Here is a 16,502-nt window from a genome sequence, read left to right as displayed (position 1 = left end):
ACCACTGAGAACAGTCTAGATCCATCCTCTTTGGAACCTCCTGTCAGGTAGTTGAGAGCAGCTATCAAATCCCCCCTCATTCTTCTCTTCTGCAGACTAAACTCTGCAGCTGCTGGTTGAGAGCCCAGCTCTGAAGGCAGTGCCACCACCACCAGCAGCGCAGAAGGGTGGCAATACTGCATTCCCTCTACAGTAGCCTTGCAACCCTCCCCCACAACACACTTTTGGATAGGGACCCGCATGGTTACAACATCATGAAATTTAAGATTTTAAAATCTTATCATGGTGAAAATTACCAAAATGGACCGTGAATTTAGTAAGACCCTATTGATGGGCCATGAAGCAGGCTGGATAGTGCTGATGCCAATCTGTCTGGGGGTGTCACCCAGATCCACAGCATAAGTTTCAGATATCAATATATCACACATGTTTATAACTCACAATAAAAAGATGATACATACATATCAATGAGCTTATCATATTGAGCAAATCATAACTTTTCCACTGGTACCTTACATAGCATATCTTGTATGACTCATTGCAATTTTGTAATGTTGTTATCCATAACATTATAAATGGTGACGCCCACGGCCTGCTAGGGTAAGCACCCTGGCGGGCCAGGCTGGTTTGTTTAGCTGCCGTGTCCTCAGGTTGGGCCGATTGTGGCTCCCGCTGGCCACAGTTTGCTGCCCCAGGCCAATGGGGGCTGCGGGAAGCGGTGCAGGCCGAGGGATGTGCTGGCCGTCACTTCCTGCCACCCCCATTGGCCTGGAGCGGTGAACCGTGGCCAGTGGGAGCTGCGATCGGCCAAACCTGTGGCTATGGCAGGTAAACAAACCGGCCCGTGTGCCAAAAGTTGCTGATCCCTGGTTTAACACCTTAGGCTGTTATTGAATGTAAAAATAAAAATAAAAGAAAAGAAGGATAAAGAGCAATTGTATCAATTATGCTTTGGGGCATATGCAGATTGCTGACCTGGAATTATTTTATATGTGTGCCCTAACGATTGTGATTTTAATGGAATAACCAAGCCTCTCTTAACTTAAGATGATAGATGGGTCTGTAAAATACAAGAGATAAAAGACAGGTAAACTTAAAATAGGAGGAGATATGGACATATTGGTGAGGGAATAAACCATGGTGATGGTATTTAGCTGATGAATTTAGCCTCTAGGCAAACTCAGACTTCCTCAAATTTATTGCAGATTCTGTGAATTTTCTTTTTCAATTCTGCGACTTGATAGGAACAGTTCTCTGTAACTATCTGATACACACTAGTCAAGCTGGATTGGTTAGATGTGGTCGGGGAGATAAATCACATGCTACTTTTTCTCTTCCCTGATTGGATGAGCATGCAAGCATCCTGATCCAAATTTAAAATTCCCTTTGCATGTGACTTTGAAATACACTTCCTGCCAACATTCATCAGCACAAACTTGATTCCTCGGATATTCCTGGAATATCAGAGTGTGAGCAGTGAGGGCTCAATCTTGCAAAGTGCTGAGTACTCCACTGAGGTACTGTACTCTCTCAATTCCCCCTGACCTCAATGGGTGTTGAGGGAATTTAGCACCTCACAGGAGCATTTCAGCTGCTTGCAGGATTAAGGTGTAATTGCTCAGTTATATTGAGTATGCAGCAAGAATAACAGTAACATCTAGGTTGACATAGCAGAGACAGTTTGAAGTTAAGGACAAGACAAGGTAGTTGGGTGATTCTTGGCTTCTGATCTACTTCTCTAACATCCCCGATGTCTGTAACAGCAGGACCTTTTTTTTTATATGTGACGTATGTAAGCAGGAAAACACTTTGATCATCAGGATATGTGGGGTTTTAGTGTTTGATTTTTTTTGTCTTTTTGGTATACAGTGGACCCTCACTAGAATGCACATCTGTATAGCGCGAATTTGCTTATAGTGCGGAACCACACATAGATCCCAAATTTAATGACTTTCATTGGAATCCATGGTAACATGGTCCCCACTATAACATGGTCCCCACGTTAACGTAGGACTACGCATGGATCCAAAACCCCACATTCTAGCGAGCGCCTGGTGTAGTTTGTCAGACAGATCACACAGTCTAGAGTTATTCTGGATTCCTTCCTAGAAAATGTGCTATCTACAGTACAATTTTTTGTAAACTTGAGGAATACCTAAGATCTACTTGTCATAACTAGGGTTGCCAACTTTCAAATTGCAGAAAACCGAATACCCTTGCCCTGCCCCCTGCTCCACCCCTTCTCAAAAGTCCCACCCCATTCACTCCAACCCCCACCTGTTACTTGCTCTCCTCCGCCCTCGCTCATTCATTCATTTTCACTGGACTGGGGCAGGGAGCTGGTGTGCAGGAAGGGGTGAGGGCTCCAGCTGGGGGTGCGGGCTCTGGGTTGGGGTTGGGGATGAGAACTTTGGAGTGCAGGAGGGGGTTCCAGGCTGGGGGCTTGGCCAAGGGGTTCAGAGTGTGGGAGGGGGCTCCAGGCTGAGGCAGGGGGTTGGGCTGTGGGAGGGGGTATAGGCTCTGGGTTGGGGCCAAAAATGGGGAGTTTAGGGTGTGGGAGGGGGTTTGGGGCTGCAGCAGGGGTTTGGTGTGCAGGAGGGTGTGAGGGCTGCAGCTGGGGGTGTGGACTCTGGGATGGGGATGAGGGGTTTGGGGTTCAGGAGGGGGTTCAGTGATGGGGCAGGGGGTTGCGGCATGGGAGAGGGTGCAAGGTGTGGGCTCTGGGAGGGAGTTCGGGTGTGGGAAGGGATTCCGAGCTGAGGCAGGGGGTTGGAACATGGGAGAGGGTTCAGGGTGCAGGCTCTGGGCAGCGTGGACCTGAAGTGGGTCCCGGGAAATGACATGTCTGTCTGGCTCCTAGGCAGAGGGGTGGCCAGGAGGCTCTATGCACTGCCCATGCCTGCAGGCACTGCCCCCACAGCTCCCATTGGTCACAGTTCCCAGCCAATGGGAACTGTGGAGCTGTTGCTTGGAACGGAGGCAATGCACGAAGCCCCCGTGGCCACCCCTTCACTTAGGAGCTGGAGGGACATGTCACTGCTTCTGGGAGCCACAGGGAGCGTGCCAGCCCAGCTGTGCTGCCAACAGGACTTTTAACAGCCAGTCAGTGGTGCTGACTGGAGTCGCCAGGCAGGGGATTGGTGTGCAAGAGGGTATGAGGGCTCCGGCTGGGGAAGCGGACACCTGCCACCTGGCAACTCTAGTCATAACCTTGTTTGATTTGAAATAGGAGAGCTGACACTGAAACACTGCAAAATGGTCTAAGGAAACTTTATTGAAAATCTACTGCTAGAAATTGTGGGATGGGATGAATATATTTAAAAACAGCCGGAGGGACTTCAATTGAAATTAATCCCAGTTAAAGAAACACTGCCATTGTGAAAAATCATATACTAAAAGAATTCCTTACCTATGTTCAAAAGATCATCTTTGATTATTAAAAATAAAGCCGGGCTGGTGCGGGGGAGATGGGGTGGTGAGGGTGGGCACAGAATCCAAGCTTCCTATTCACCATTGATTCTGGTTAATTACATTATTTTGTTTACTGTCAATTTAACTTTCTAGTTCTGGCATAATATTAAAGTGCAGAGGTATTTGTATGTGTCTGGCACTGCAGAGACACATTGTAAGGTAAACAAAGTACATATTTTAAATGTTGGTGAAAACAGGTCTATTCATATTAGGTTTCCTATAAACAGTACGCTTAGGTCCTAAACTATGCCCCTTAGCAATTCTTTTTTTTTTAAAGGGGGGCAGATGTTGTAATAAAGCCTCCTGTCCCAGATCTGGACTTTAGCGTCCAAAATCTGGGTGCTTACCTTAAACTCCCCCAAGCTCACTACCAGCTTGGATATTTTCTCGCTGCCACCAACTAGGATTATTGGGGTTCCTAGTACCCTCCCCGAGTCCCCCAACCTTCCCCTGGGGGACCCCCAAGACCCAGAGCCCTGGGTCTCCCTCTCTTCTCTCCCAGCTTCCCCCCCTTCCCTGGGTTAGCCGGTGCGAGACTAGACTTCACTCTTTGAATACAACCGGAGAGGCAATCTAGCGTCCCCCCCGAGCTATGCATTCACAGCTATTCACAGCTAGCACACAAGGAATTCCCCTCCCTGGTCTCGTAGCAGTAACTAGAGAAAAACTTCAAACACAAGAGAACAGAGATGATCTTTTCTCTTTCCCCGTAGCCTGCTCTTTCCCTGAAACAATAGGAAAATAGCCCACAGCCTGGCTTTTCCCTTCCCTTTGCCTCACAGGAAAAGAAACTTCCACACCAGTTTTCAAAAGAAAGTTTAATATAAAAAAGAAAGAAAAATACAAAACAATAATCTTGCATTAAGAAACTCATACAGGCTCTTGCTTATAAGAAAACATAAGATGATAACAGTCTGATTTAAAGATAGCCGATTAAACCAGTCCAGCAAATCAACATACATGTAAATACACACAAAGCTCAATCATAGCCGAATTACTTTGCTTCCTTGTACTCACAGATGGTTTAGGAGAAAACTTTGAGATAAGACCGGAGTTAGAAGCAAAACTTGTTTACACATAAGCCGAGAACAACAAGAAGACCCGAGTATAGCAAATTCCCGCCCCTGAACGTTAAACAATCCAGTTCTCTGGTCCTCTGGTCAGGTGTTTGGTTCTCTTTGTCCCCCCTTTACAGGAAAAGAAAATTAACCCTTACCTTACCTATCTACTTATGACAGATGTGGGAGTACAACAGACCCCAGTGTGGTAAATGGGAACATTTGTATGGTGCGAGTGCCCTCAGCTCCTACTGATGTCAGAGAGAATTCAGTGTTTGGCACCTCCCAGGAATGCCTGAGTCAGGGCTGCATACAAGATGCAGAATTTGGCTTGCGATCATCTGGATCTGGAGATACGTAGTTGAACAACATTTCAGGAGCGTGTTGCCTGGAGAGATACAAGGTCTGGAATGTTCAAAGGTGCCTAAGGGAGGTTCTTTGATTCTTGCATGCTGCGTGGCTGCACTCATGGACGTTCTTGGCTTTTGATCATGCCACCATAAATAGTGTGCATGGCCAGAGGCATAATTTAGAATAGGGTGACTAGACAGCAAGTGTGAAAAATCGGGATGGGGGTGGGGGGTAATAGGTGCCTATATAAGAAAAAGCTCCAAATATAGAGACTGTCCCTATAAAATCGGGACATCTGGTCACTAATTTAGAACCACGTGGGCCAGACATCCTATAAATCTGTATTCTATGCTTCAGTACAGTGAGTTCTGGGGAGAGCAGGAGGCACAGAAAGTGTTGTGCAGACCATGCCTACCTTGTCCATGGAACTTTCTCTATGCACATCACTCCTGTGCTGCTCTTTGAACATTGCCGCTCGCCTGGGGAGCAGACCGGCAGTTCCTCTTTTATGTGACTTTTGTTGCAGAGCTTGCATCATGCCCTTTCTCCCTGATGTTGGCTCCACCTAGTGGAAGGGAACCTCTAGCCCCTATTATAATCATCATTAATACTTTGTACCTCTGTAGCATCTTCCTTCCACCCCAGGAACTCCACACTCTGCGGGCATGAGTAAACTAATCCTCACAATACTTCTGTTACCACGCCCAGATTACTGAGCAGGAATGTGAGTACAGAGAATTCAAGAGCCACACTTTCAAGTCTAGCCACTGACTTTGGGTACCTTGTTTTTTGAGTACTCAGCTTGAGACCCCTTGAGCCTGCATTTCAGAGGCCCTTCTGAAAATCAGGCCCTAAGTATCAGAAGCAGGACATCCTAAAATTGAGACAGTCAAAATCAGTGACTTGTTTTTCCCAAAATGACTTGCCTAAGTTCATACAGTAAATCGGTGGCAGAGCTGGGCCTGAAACCCAGGACTCCAGGCCATCAAAACCACCGTTATCATTTATCACATCAAAAATCTACATTAAAAGAATGTTGAGGTTGCAAAGTCAAGCATTGCCTGTGCAATATTATTTCAACCTCTTGAGCATGTGCATTATGATACAGGCTTTAATTACATGATCACCTGGCCTCTTTCACTGTGCAAGAAGGATGGTCCTCACTGAATGAGGTAGCTGTTTATTATTTATTTTACTCTCCAATTTGTAGCCCCCGGCATTGTTTGCTGTACACCATCCAAACTCTGTATTATTAATGTCTCAGGGGCTTGTCTGTGGCACTGATCAGTGTCACATCTGAGTGCTTCATACACATTAACAAATTTATCTTCACAAAACCCCAGTGAGGTCAGAGTGTAGTGCAGTGGTTCTCAAACTTTTGTACTGGTGACCCCTTTCACATTGCAAGCCTCTGAGTGCGACCCCCCCTTATAAATTAAAAATACTTGTTTATATATTTAACACCATTATAAATGCTGGAGGCAAAGTGGGGTTTGGGGTGGAGGCTGACAGCTCGTGACCCTCCACCCCATGTAATAACCTCGTGACCCCCTGAGGGTCCTGACCCCCAGTTTGAGAACCCCTGGTATAGTGTTATTCCCACTGTATACATGGGGCATTGAATACATTGCATTATACAGCCCTTTATGAGTGCAAAGCATGGCTCCCACTGACTTCAGCTACAGACGTGAGGGTTCAGTGCTTTTACAGATCAGGTCTCAAACTGGGCACCCAGAAAATGAGGAACAGACTATTAGTGACCACTTGGGAAAAGTTTGGTGTAAGTGACTTGCGCAAAATTACACAGGTGCTTAGTGGCAGAGGCAGGGAGATAATTCAGTTCTTCAGGGCAACATTCGACTGCCTTAATCATGAGATCATCCCTTTCTGTTCCTGCAGGCCCTGTCCCTCATTCACTGCATTGCACACCTTCCAAATTCTGCCACAAATGAGGCAGAGGCCTTGCAGACAACAGCCTCCTTCACTACATAACCCTGATTTTTCCCCAGAGCAAGTCTATTCTGTGCACTGAATGGAGCAGGGGTCCTGTGGGACAAATAGTGCCTGATCATGTAATTAAAGACTATCATAAAGTAGATGGATGAGGGGGGTGAATTAAGGTAGCACAAGCAGCCTTAATTTTGGCATTTTCTAACTTTTGAATGCTTGACATTGCTGTCTGGATGTACTTTTAACATAGGCTTTTTTGGGTGTAATACACACATAGATATAAACTATTTAAGGGCATTTTTAGGGTTTTCCTGGCTCCCTCTGAGCCCTGTTTTCTTAGCACCACCGCACGCCCCACCTCTCCTTCCACTATTGTCCTTAATGATAATAAGCAGTACTCACCTACATTTGCCAGGGGTCTTTCTTGCTGCTTTTTTTCACACTCAGCAATTCCTGACTTTGTTATACAGAGAGGAAAAAATAAAGGGTCATCCCGTGTAATAAGGAACTGTTGGCAACCCTAGCAACTATTGACAGAGCAGCCCCCGAGGCCAAATACCCTCTCTTCTCTTCCCTTGACCAGCAATTCAGCTTGTGATTCCAAGCTGTGTCCAGTAAATCTCCCAGCTCCCCTTGCCAACAAATTGAGGCAGAAGGCACCTAATCGTGAGCCTCTGGTGTAGCCCACTACTTTGGCTGTCACATGTTCCAGTGAGTGATAAATCAAACAAACTTCAATGCATCCAGAGCTTCCTCTAGAGCTGGCCAAAGGCAGCATCACCTGCCACAGGAACACTTAGTTTCAATCCATTACTCTCTTCCCCCCATCCCCTGCTCCCACCAGCCAATCTCTCCAACCACACTACCAGCAACTGGGGATGGGTGGGGAGGGAAGCTCCTTGCAGTATTTCCCACTAAGCTTGTTCTGAGGAATGGCAGAACTGTTTTAGCTGGAATTTTCCAGAACTGTTCAGTGTGAGGCAGACTTCTGGCAGGGAAAATTTCAGCCCAGATGGTTAAAGTTTGGCAGAGTTTTATAAGCAACTGAAAACAGGGCCTTAGAATGGAAAGTGTTGGACAACCTTAATGACAAGTGTTGCTGTCTCCATTGCTTATAAGAATTTATATTGCAATAGAGGTTCCAACCCATTTGGGGCCCCATTGTGCTGGGCTCCATACAAATATACAGTAAATGCTCCAGTGGTGATGATGATAAACAAAAGTGAGTAAACTAACCTTAACTAAACTCCATGTTCCCCAGCTGAGACGTGTGTAAACTCAGTTTGCCCTGGAGCACGCTTGTGAAGGATGGTGTAATTAAAATAGGTTGTTTAGCAGCAGGATGCTCATTCGTCCCTGCTTTTAGTCTCTCTTACCACGAGATGGGCAGTTCTGTCATTGGAGCCAGTCCTTCATCTCTACAAATCTTCCTCTCATTGTAATACTTTCCGCTGAAACACCACCACTTGTGGGTTTCTTATTTTCTACTGCTATCCTGTCCTACAAACCGAATGCGGGCTTGATCCATGGATGTGATTCAGTCACTGAAGGCATTTAAACTAGGAGCAACAGCTGTCTCTTGTTTACAGTGTGGACTTAGTGGCAGAGCAGGCCTGGTGCACTAGGGGAAAAAATCCAGTGTATTTGCGGAGGACAGTAAAAAGCAACTAGCACAAAACAGAAAGGCCAGGATCACGGCTCAGTGGCCACATTGTAGGGCCAAGCACATTTGGGAATGATGCAGTCATGTACGTGCTGGGACCGCCTTGTATGATTTCCCAGAGCAAAACACAGCCAACTTCCTGCAGAAGGGAACAGAATGAGCATGGAGATGTTTCCTGGCGTGTGTGCAGTCATGGGGGTAGGTAATAATTTGGATAAGTGGAATGGTTTAGTTGTTAGTTTGCTGGTTAAGAATTCTGGAGACAGGGTTTTGTGTGTGTGAGAGAGATTTGGCTTGGAATTTTTCCACTAGTAAACAATCGTTCTATTCTTAGGAGAAAACGTTCTCTATCTCAATCACAAGATATAGGCTGATGCAGGAATTACTGAGGTGAATTCTCTGGACTGTGTTATTCAGCAGGTCAGACTAGGGGATCATAATGGTCTGACTGGAAAAAATCTACAAAATAAACAGGGGAGCTCAGAAAAAAGCCATAGTTCTAATCTGATTCTCCAGAAAAGATCACTTGGGTCAAATAGTCTGACACCTTTTCTGTACAATATATAAAAGTTAGAGGTGGAAAAGACCTATTACATCATCTAACCCTGCCATTGCAGTGCTGTCTTCTAGTCTTCTATGGCAGAGGTGCTCAACCTTTTTTGAATCACACCCCACTTTAGGATTTTTTTTAACTTACAGACCCCTCTCTTTCCCTCCCCCCAATCAATAGTGAGAAGGAGACTGCAAATATCTGTGCCAGGTTACACCACCAGTCACTCAAAGACTCACTGTACTCTCTGAGAAAATTCGCCGTGACTCCTCTCTTGAGAACCTTTGTTCTCTGGTATATTTCTATGCCATTCCCACTAACGTTTTGCACTGTTATAGCGTGATTCATTTTAGGAGCTTAAATGCTTTGCAAACATTAATGAATTAAGTCTTGCAATAGTCCTGTGAGGTAGGTAGGTATTATTATCCCCATTTTACAAATGGGGAAATTGAGGCACAGAAAGGTTAGGTGTCTTCCTCAGGGTCACACAGGAAGGCTGTGGCCGCACCAGGAACAGACTCCTCCGCGCCTCACAACCAGACCTGTGCTTTGACCAGTAGAAAACGGTTTAACTCGGCTTCGTAATCTAGTCATGTAGATCTGCAGTGCTAGATAAAAGTTGAAAGGAAGGTGATCTTCCAGTTAGGGGTGGGCTGGGCTGGGATGCAAACAATCTAGATTCTGTTCGCAGCTTTGCTACAGATTTGCTTTGTGACCTTGGGCAAGTCAGTTTATCTACCCTGCGCCTCAGTTCCTCATTTGTGAAATGAGGATAATTCTATCTTTCTTTCACCCAGTGTCTTTCTTGTCTGTCTAGACTTATCTCTGCAGGTTGGCGACTGGCTCTTACTGTGTTTGTACAGGTAGCAGCAAGGCATTGCAATAGATTTGTCTTAAAAGACACAATTGTTTCTATCTGTTTGATTAAATAATATTTTTCATGGGTTTTCTGCTCAGTGTTTTCATCCAGTGCCTGGCTACAAATCTGACTTTAATGTTCTGAACTGTTCCAGTGAAATCCTTGTTCTTTCAGCAGGTCTCCCTTCTAATCCCATATATGGTGAGTTCAGGCAGTGACAAATGGCAAACTCCACCTGACTCTGCAGTCTCCATCTCTCGCACTGTCTCCCCTATCACTTTGACTGTATAGCACAAAAACGCAGTGTTTCCCGGATGAGCAGCCAGGATTTGCATTATTCTCTTCCAGTAAAGGCTGGGCTGGCTGGCAGCACTATGGAAAACAGAGAACCCACACGAGCTGGGCAGAATCCCGTCATAGGCTGCTGTACCTCAGCGAGAGTAAATCCAGCGAGGGCTAGAGAGGGCTCTAAACATTGAAGGTAGAGAGAGAGGAAGCCAAAGAAGCTAAACCTAAACAGAGGTGAACTCAAAAACCTCAGACACCTTGTTCAGGGGGGAAGGGGGAGTTCTAAGTAGGTTTGTTTATGGCAGGTGCTACCCTGACAGCCCAGGAGACTGAAATCCTCTCTATCCAGGCACCAGGCTGCAGCCATGTATCTATATACCAGGGCTCGGCAACCTTTCAGAAGTGCTGTACTGAGTCTTCATTTATTCACTCTGATTTAAGGTTTCGCATGCCAGTAATATATTTTAACATTTTTAGAAGGTCTCTTTCTATAAGTCTATAATACATAACTAAACTATTGTTGTATGTAAAGTAAATAAGATTTTTAAAATGTTTAAGAAGCTTCATTTAAAATTAAATTAAAATGCAGAAGAGCCCACCGGATCAGTGGCCAGGACCCGGGCAGTGTGAATGCCACTGAAAATCAGCTCACGTGCCACCTTTGGCACCCGTGCCATAGGTTGCCTACCCCTGGTATATACAGTATATATATAGCCCCCTGTCATAGGGCACACCTGCCCTGTAGCACCCCCTGCTGGCCAACCATGGTGCTGCAGGGACTCCCTGTCTCTGTTTTCCCTCACCCCACCCCACACAGGTTGGAGATGGTCCCATAGCTTAGTCTTCTGGTCAAACTTAATCCTCTCCAGAATAACAAAAGTCCAAAAAGCCCTTCCAGGGCTTCTTTAAGTTCAACCCACCCTCTGCACCCTGTTCCCAGCCCCTTTCTGGGCTTTCCCCTACTCAGGTATAGAGTACTGGTCCCCCTTGGAGCACATTCTCCTGCAGCTCCAATTCAGGACTTTCCACACCAGACCGATGCCCTTTTATGAGGTGCAGCTGGCTATTAATATATCACCAGAGCCCCCCATAGTCCTGCTATTTCTTTTGAGGGTCATACCTAGGGTTGCCAGGTTTCCGGTTATCAACAAAAAGGGATCCTGGCAGCTCTGGTCAGCACAGCTGATCAGGCTATTAAAAGTCCATTTGGCGGGGCAGGCAGGCTCCCTACCTGGCTTTGGGCAGCTCCCAGAAGCAGCGACATGTCCCTGCAACTCCTAGGCACAGGGGCAGCCAAGGGGGCTTTATGTGCTGCCCCTGCCCTGTGCACCAGCTCCACAGCTCCCATTGGCTGGGAACCACAGCCAATGGGAGCTAGGGGGTGGTGCCTGTGCACGGAAGCAGTGCACACCTCACAGAGCTGCCTGGCCACCCCTATGCCTAGGAGCCGAGAGACATGTTGCTGCTTCCAGGGAGCCCCCTGAGATAAGCGCCCCCTGAGATAAGCACCACCCTGAGCCCACACCCCTCATCTCCTCCTGTGTGCCAATCCTGTGCCCCAGCATGGAGCCCCCTCCTGCACCCAAACTCCCTCCCACAGCCTGCATTCCCCCCGAACCCCTGTCCCAGCCCTGAGTCCCCTCCCACACCCAAATTGCCTTCCGGAGCCTGCCCCCTGCCCCCATCCCAATCCGATGCCCCAGTCCTGAGCCCCCTTTTGGACCTAAACTCCCTCCCAGAGCCTGCACCCCACAATTCCCTGCACCACTACCCCAGCCCTAAACCCCCTCCCACACCCAAACTCCCTCCCAGAGCCTGCACCCCCTCCTGCACCCCTGCCCCAGCCTGGATCCCCCTCTTGCACCCTGAACCCCTCCATTTCTAGCCCCACCCCAGAGCCCACACCCCCAGCTGGAGCCCTCACACCCCCTGCAGCCCAACCCCCTGCCCCAGCCCGGTAAAAATGAGCGAGTGAGTGAGGGTGGGGGAGAGCGAGTGACAGCGGGAGGAAGGATGAAGTGAGCAGGGGGTGAGGCCTTGGAAAAGGGGCAGGGCTTCAGAGAAGGGGCAGAGGGAGGGCAAGGGTGTTCGGTTTTGTGCGATTAGAAAGTTGACAACCCTAGTCATCCCAGTGCATCAGCCTCTACCAGAGCCCCAGGACTGGCTACCATTGGAACTGTTTGTCAGTGTCTCATGGAGCCTATACTGCAAAGAGCTAAAGAAGATTCTTCTTAGTTCAGGTGGTAGAGGCCCATACTTCTAGAGCAGGGAGATCTGGGTTCTTCCCCTGCTGTGACGTTCCGAGTGACCATAGTGCCTACCACAGAGACAACAAGTAGCCATGGATTTGTTATGGTATTACTCCTAACAAAACAAATGGGAGGAAATGAAATCGCAGAGTCCGAGCCCAGGTGCAGAATCACGTGCGACAGATCTGCAGCTAACAGGCTCTCGCTCAGTCCTGTGCTGAGATTTTCCTAGGCTGACAGCTGCAGATGGGGAGTGAGTCACTGCAAGCTGTGCAGGGGAGTTGGTTGCGATGATGATCTGGAACAGTAGGTCTGCAGGCATGAATAGAAAATGGCCTCCAATTGCGGGGACTGGGAGGCTGTGTGAACTCAAAAAGGAGTATAAGGGTGTCTCCAAATTTGGGAGTGTTTTCACCTGTGTCATCCCAGGCTGCTCTTTAAAATACATATCTGGCAATTTAATCATCTGACACACACAAAAAGACCGACAGGTATCTTTAGCCACAGTAAAGACACATCAGCACAGTGACCAGAGCCTCTAGGGGGTAGAAATGATGAGATCATCAGTGTTGTCCAGGAAGTAGATGTCGATAGTCATGCAGATTACAGCAGGGTAGCTTTGCAGAGTTCTCCAGTTTTTGGATCTGGCCGAGCTGTGGTTGCTGCAGGACACGGGTCACTTTTGCAGCTGCCTGATCTTGGGGCCAACTTGACTCCTGGTAAGAAACACTTCAAGGCTGCTCTTAGTTGCAGCTGACTGTCCACAGCCCAAAGGGGCTGTTACAGCACCCAGGGATTGCTGAAGTGCAGTGGTGTTCCGGCCACGCCCCTTCCTCCAAGCCACACCCCCTTACACCAGGAACAGGGGAGATTTTAGGGGAGAGCCAGTTTTACACTCTGCCAGAGGAATCCCCAGGGAACTGATTAAGGCAACTTTATGGCCCTGCTCTAGTGATACAATTTGGCCCCGTCTAATCTGAGGATCATCCCCATATCTCAGAATCAGCTCTGAGTTGTGTCTTTTATTGCTTGATTGTCACCCTGCATATTAGGAAAGGGACCAATCAAAGTGTTTGTTTCCTCCTCTAATAGGACTCTCTCAATGTAATATTATGTAACATGGGAGGGTGAGGAGTGGGAGCCGGGGAAGGCACACAGGCTAAAATTTTACAATGTGACAACGCTGCACCAAAATCGAGAATTAGGCGCCTAAATAAAAGTGGCTGGATTTTCAGAAGTGCTGAGCACCCAACCCCGTCCCTGCTGAAGCCAGCAGGAGCCAGGGGTGCTCAGTAACTTTGGGTGGTAAAGTAAAACTGGACTAACGTGCTGCTGTTTCACACTGTTTCAGAGTCTGAAAGCGGAAATGGACAAGATACTAGAAGCTGTGATGATGTCTTCCTACCCCAACAACGTGAAACAAGGGCTAGTAAGACGCGTCATCGAGGCAATAAAGCAGCCCATGGACAGCGAGCAGTGCTGGTCCATGCTAGAACTCTCCACCAAGCTCTACCTCATGGGCGACACCAAGTTTAAGAGAGAGATCGGCAAAGAAGTTTTGGAAGTTTACGGCCACTACCACCCAGAGGAATTCGAGGAGTTCTTCAACGTCCGATTCCTCCTGAGTCTCCTCCAGGAAGGTTACGGGCCTGCGGGGAAAAGGAGCCCTTATGTATTAGATTATATCCACCTGGGTCTTCAGTTTGTCTTGGAGAGCCCGTCTGCTAGTGACATTATCAGCCTGCTGAGGATTGAAGTGCTCCGCAAAGTCTGCGAGCGGCCTGGGCCCAAGCAGTGCGCTAAGATCAGTAAGCTCTTATCCCAGCATCCTCAATGTGTTCCCACAGGCAAACACCAGATTTTGTTTTGCCAGCAGCTGATACGGTGCATTGGGCAGTTCCAGTGCATCTCAGAAGGAGAAGATGACATCATGGAGTTTCTGGACCATGTGAACAAAGTGAGTGGACTGTTGCAGAAGATCTGGAGAGCTCAGACTTCCTCCATTCTGCCATCCTTGAAGGAGCTTTTTACTATCATTTCTTCAACAGGTAAAAACAGTACAGTGTGTTTTCAGCAGTGTGCTAATAATGAAATAGAATGTCTTACATCAGGGGCTGGCAACCCTCAGCATGCTTCCCGTAGCTCCCATTGGCCAGGAATGGCGAACTGCGACCACTGGAAGCTGGAGGGGGGGTATGCCTGTGGACGGTCAACATAAACAAAATGTCTCACAGCCCGCCAGTGGATTATCCTGACGGGCCGTGTGTCACAGGTTACCGGCCCCTAGCTTACATTTTCCATTGTTCTAAAAGAATTGGCATTTCAGGAACTTAATATAACAGATACACAGCTGCATAGGCTATAAAATAGGAATGGCATCATCTGCTACTGACATGCAACAGTAAGTCCACAGCAACCCTACCCAATTGTTCAGGCCAGGAAGTGATGATTATATTATCCAGTTGAGATTGCAGAGGAAAATTAGGCAGAATTTTAATTACACAAGCTGAAATTTGACCAGGGTGCTGGTATAAACAGTGATATAGTGCTCAACTCAACTACAGGCAAAGCCAGTGGAAAGATTCCCATAGTGGGGCTCCTGATTCCCTGTGGGCAGTAAATGCCCATTCTCCACTCCCACAAACTCCAGTGCGAGCTGGACACCTCTCTGCCCTGGTTGCTTTGGAACCTCACCCTTGGCCTTGTGCCTTGGAGCATGCCCCAGGCTGTAAATATCCAGGGTCATCTTGTGACTGGCCACCCTGGGGTGCAACCTGTAACTGGGGTACTGCTGAGCCCTCTCACATTGTGGTGATGTGACAAGCTACAAAGCCCTCCATGCTTGCCCTCACACAAACATTCACAGGCAGGGGTCACATCCAGCTGTGTTCATGAATGCTCTGCCAGCCACTGCATGAACCAACAATAGAGAGACTCCAGCCAAAATATCCCCAGCTCCCCAGCCTAAGACCCAAAGCTGCACCATCCTGTCCTGGTCAAAAGCCTGACCAGCATGAATTTATTACCCAGTCCAGCCCTCCCTTGATGGAAAGTGTAGGGGACAATTTCCTGGTGCAAGTGCTGGAGGAACCAACTAGGGCCAGAGCTCTTCTTGACCTGCCGCTCACAAACAGAGAAGAATTAGTAGGGAAAGCAAAAATGGATGGGAACCTGAGAGGCAGTAACCATGAGATGATCGAGTTCAGGATCCTGACACAAGGAAGAAAGGAGATAAGCATAATATGGACCCTGGACTTCAGAAAAGCAGACTTTGACTCCCTCAGGGAACTGATGGGCAGGATCCCCTGGGAGAATAACATGAGGGGGAAAGGAGTCCAGGAGAATTGGCTGTATTTTAAAGAATCCTTATTGAGGTTGCAGGAAAAAAACATCCCGATGTGTAGGAAGAATAGTAAATATGGCGGGCGACCAGCTTGGCTTAACAGTGAAATCCTTGCTGATCTTAAACGCGAAAAAGAAGCTTACAAGAAGTGGAAGATTGGACAAGGACCAGGGAGGAGTATATAAAATATTGCTCAGGCATGCAGGAGTGAATCAGGAAGGGCAGATCACACTTGGAGTTGCAGCTGGCAAGAGATGTTAAGTAGTAACAAGAAGGGTTTCTTCAGGTTATGTTAGCACAAAGAAGTCAAGAAAGTGTGCGCCCCTTATGATGAGGGAGCACCTATGACGAGGATGTGGAAAAAGCTAATGTATCAATGATTTTTTTTGCCTCTGTCTTCAAAACAAATCAGTTCCCAGACTGCTGCACTGGGCCAGCACAGATTGGGGAGAAGGTGACCAGCCCTCTGTGGAGAAAGAAGTGGTTCGGGACTATTTAGAAAAACTGGACAAGCACAAGTCCATGGGGCCGGATACGCTGCATCCAAGGGTTGCTAAAGAAATTGGCAGATGTGATTGCAGCCATTGAGCCATTATCTTGAAAACTCATGGCGATTGGGGGAAGGTCCTTGAATGACTGGAAAAAGGCTACTGTAGTGCCATCTTTTAAAAAGGGAGGAGGGTAGGGATCCAGGAAACTACAAGCGTCCAGCCTCACCTC

General features: G+C 47.6%; 1 protein-coding gene across 1 annotated transcript in view; it reads left to right on the top strand.

Moving 5' to 3' along the window:
- The window catches only part of USP35 (ubiquitin specific peptidase 35), a 55,973-nt gene that overhangs the window by 6,064 nt on the left and 33,407 nt on the right, over positions 1-16,502 (top strand). The window contains exon 2 of the mRNA XM_032776994.2: positions 13,791-14,487. Within this exon, the coding sequence (XP_032632885.1) occupies positions 13,806-14,487 (682 nt within the window). The 5' untranslated portion in view covers positions 13,791-13,805. The remainder of the gene's footprint in view (positions 1-13,790; positions 14,488-16,502) is intronic.

The sequence above is a fragment of the Chelonoidis abingdonii genome, chromosome 1, assembly GCF_003597395.2.
Source record: "Chelonoidis abingdonii isolate Lonesome George chromosome 1, CheloAbing_2.0, whole genome shotgun sequence".
Classification (NCBI taxonomy): Eukaryota; Metazoa; Chordata; order Testudines; family Testudinidae; genus Chelonoidis; species Chelonoidis abingdonii.
This window is presented reverse-complemented; position numbering and strand designations above follow the sequence as displayed.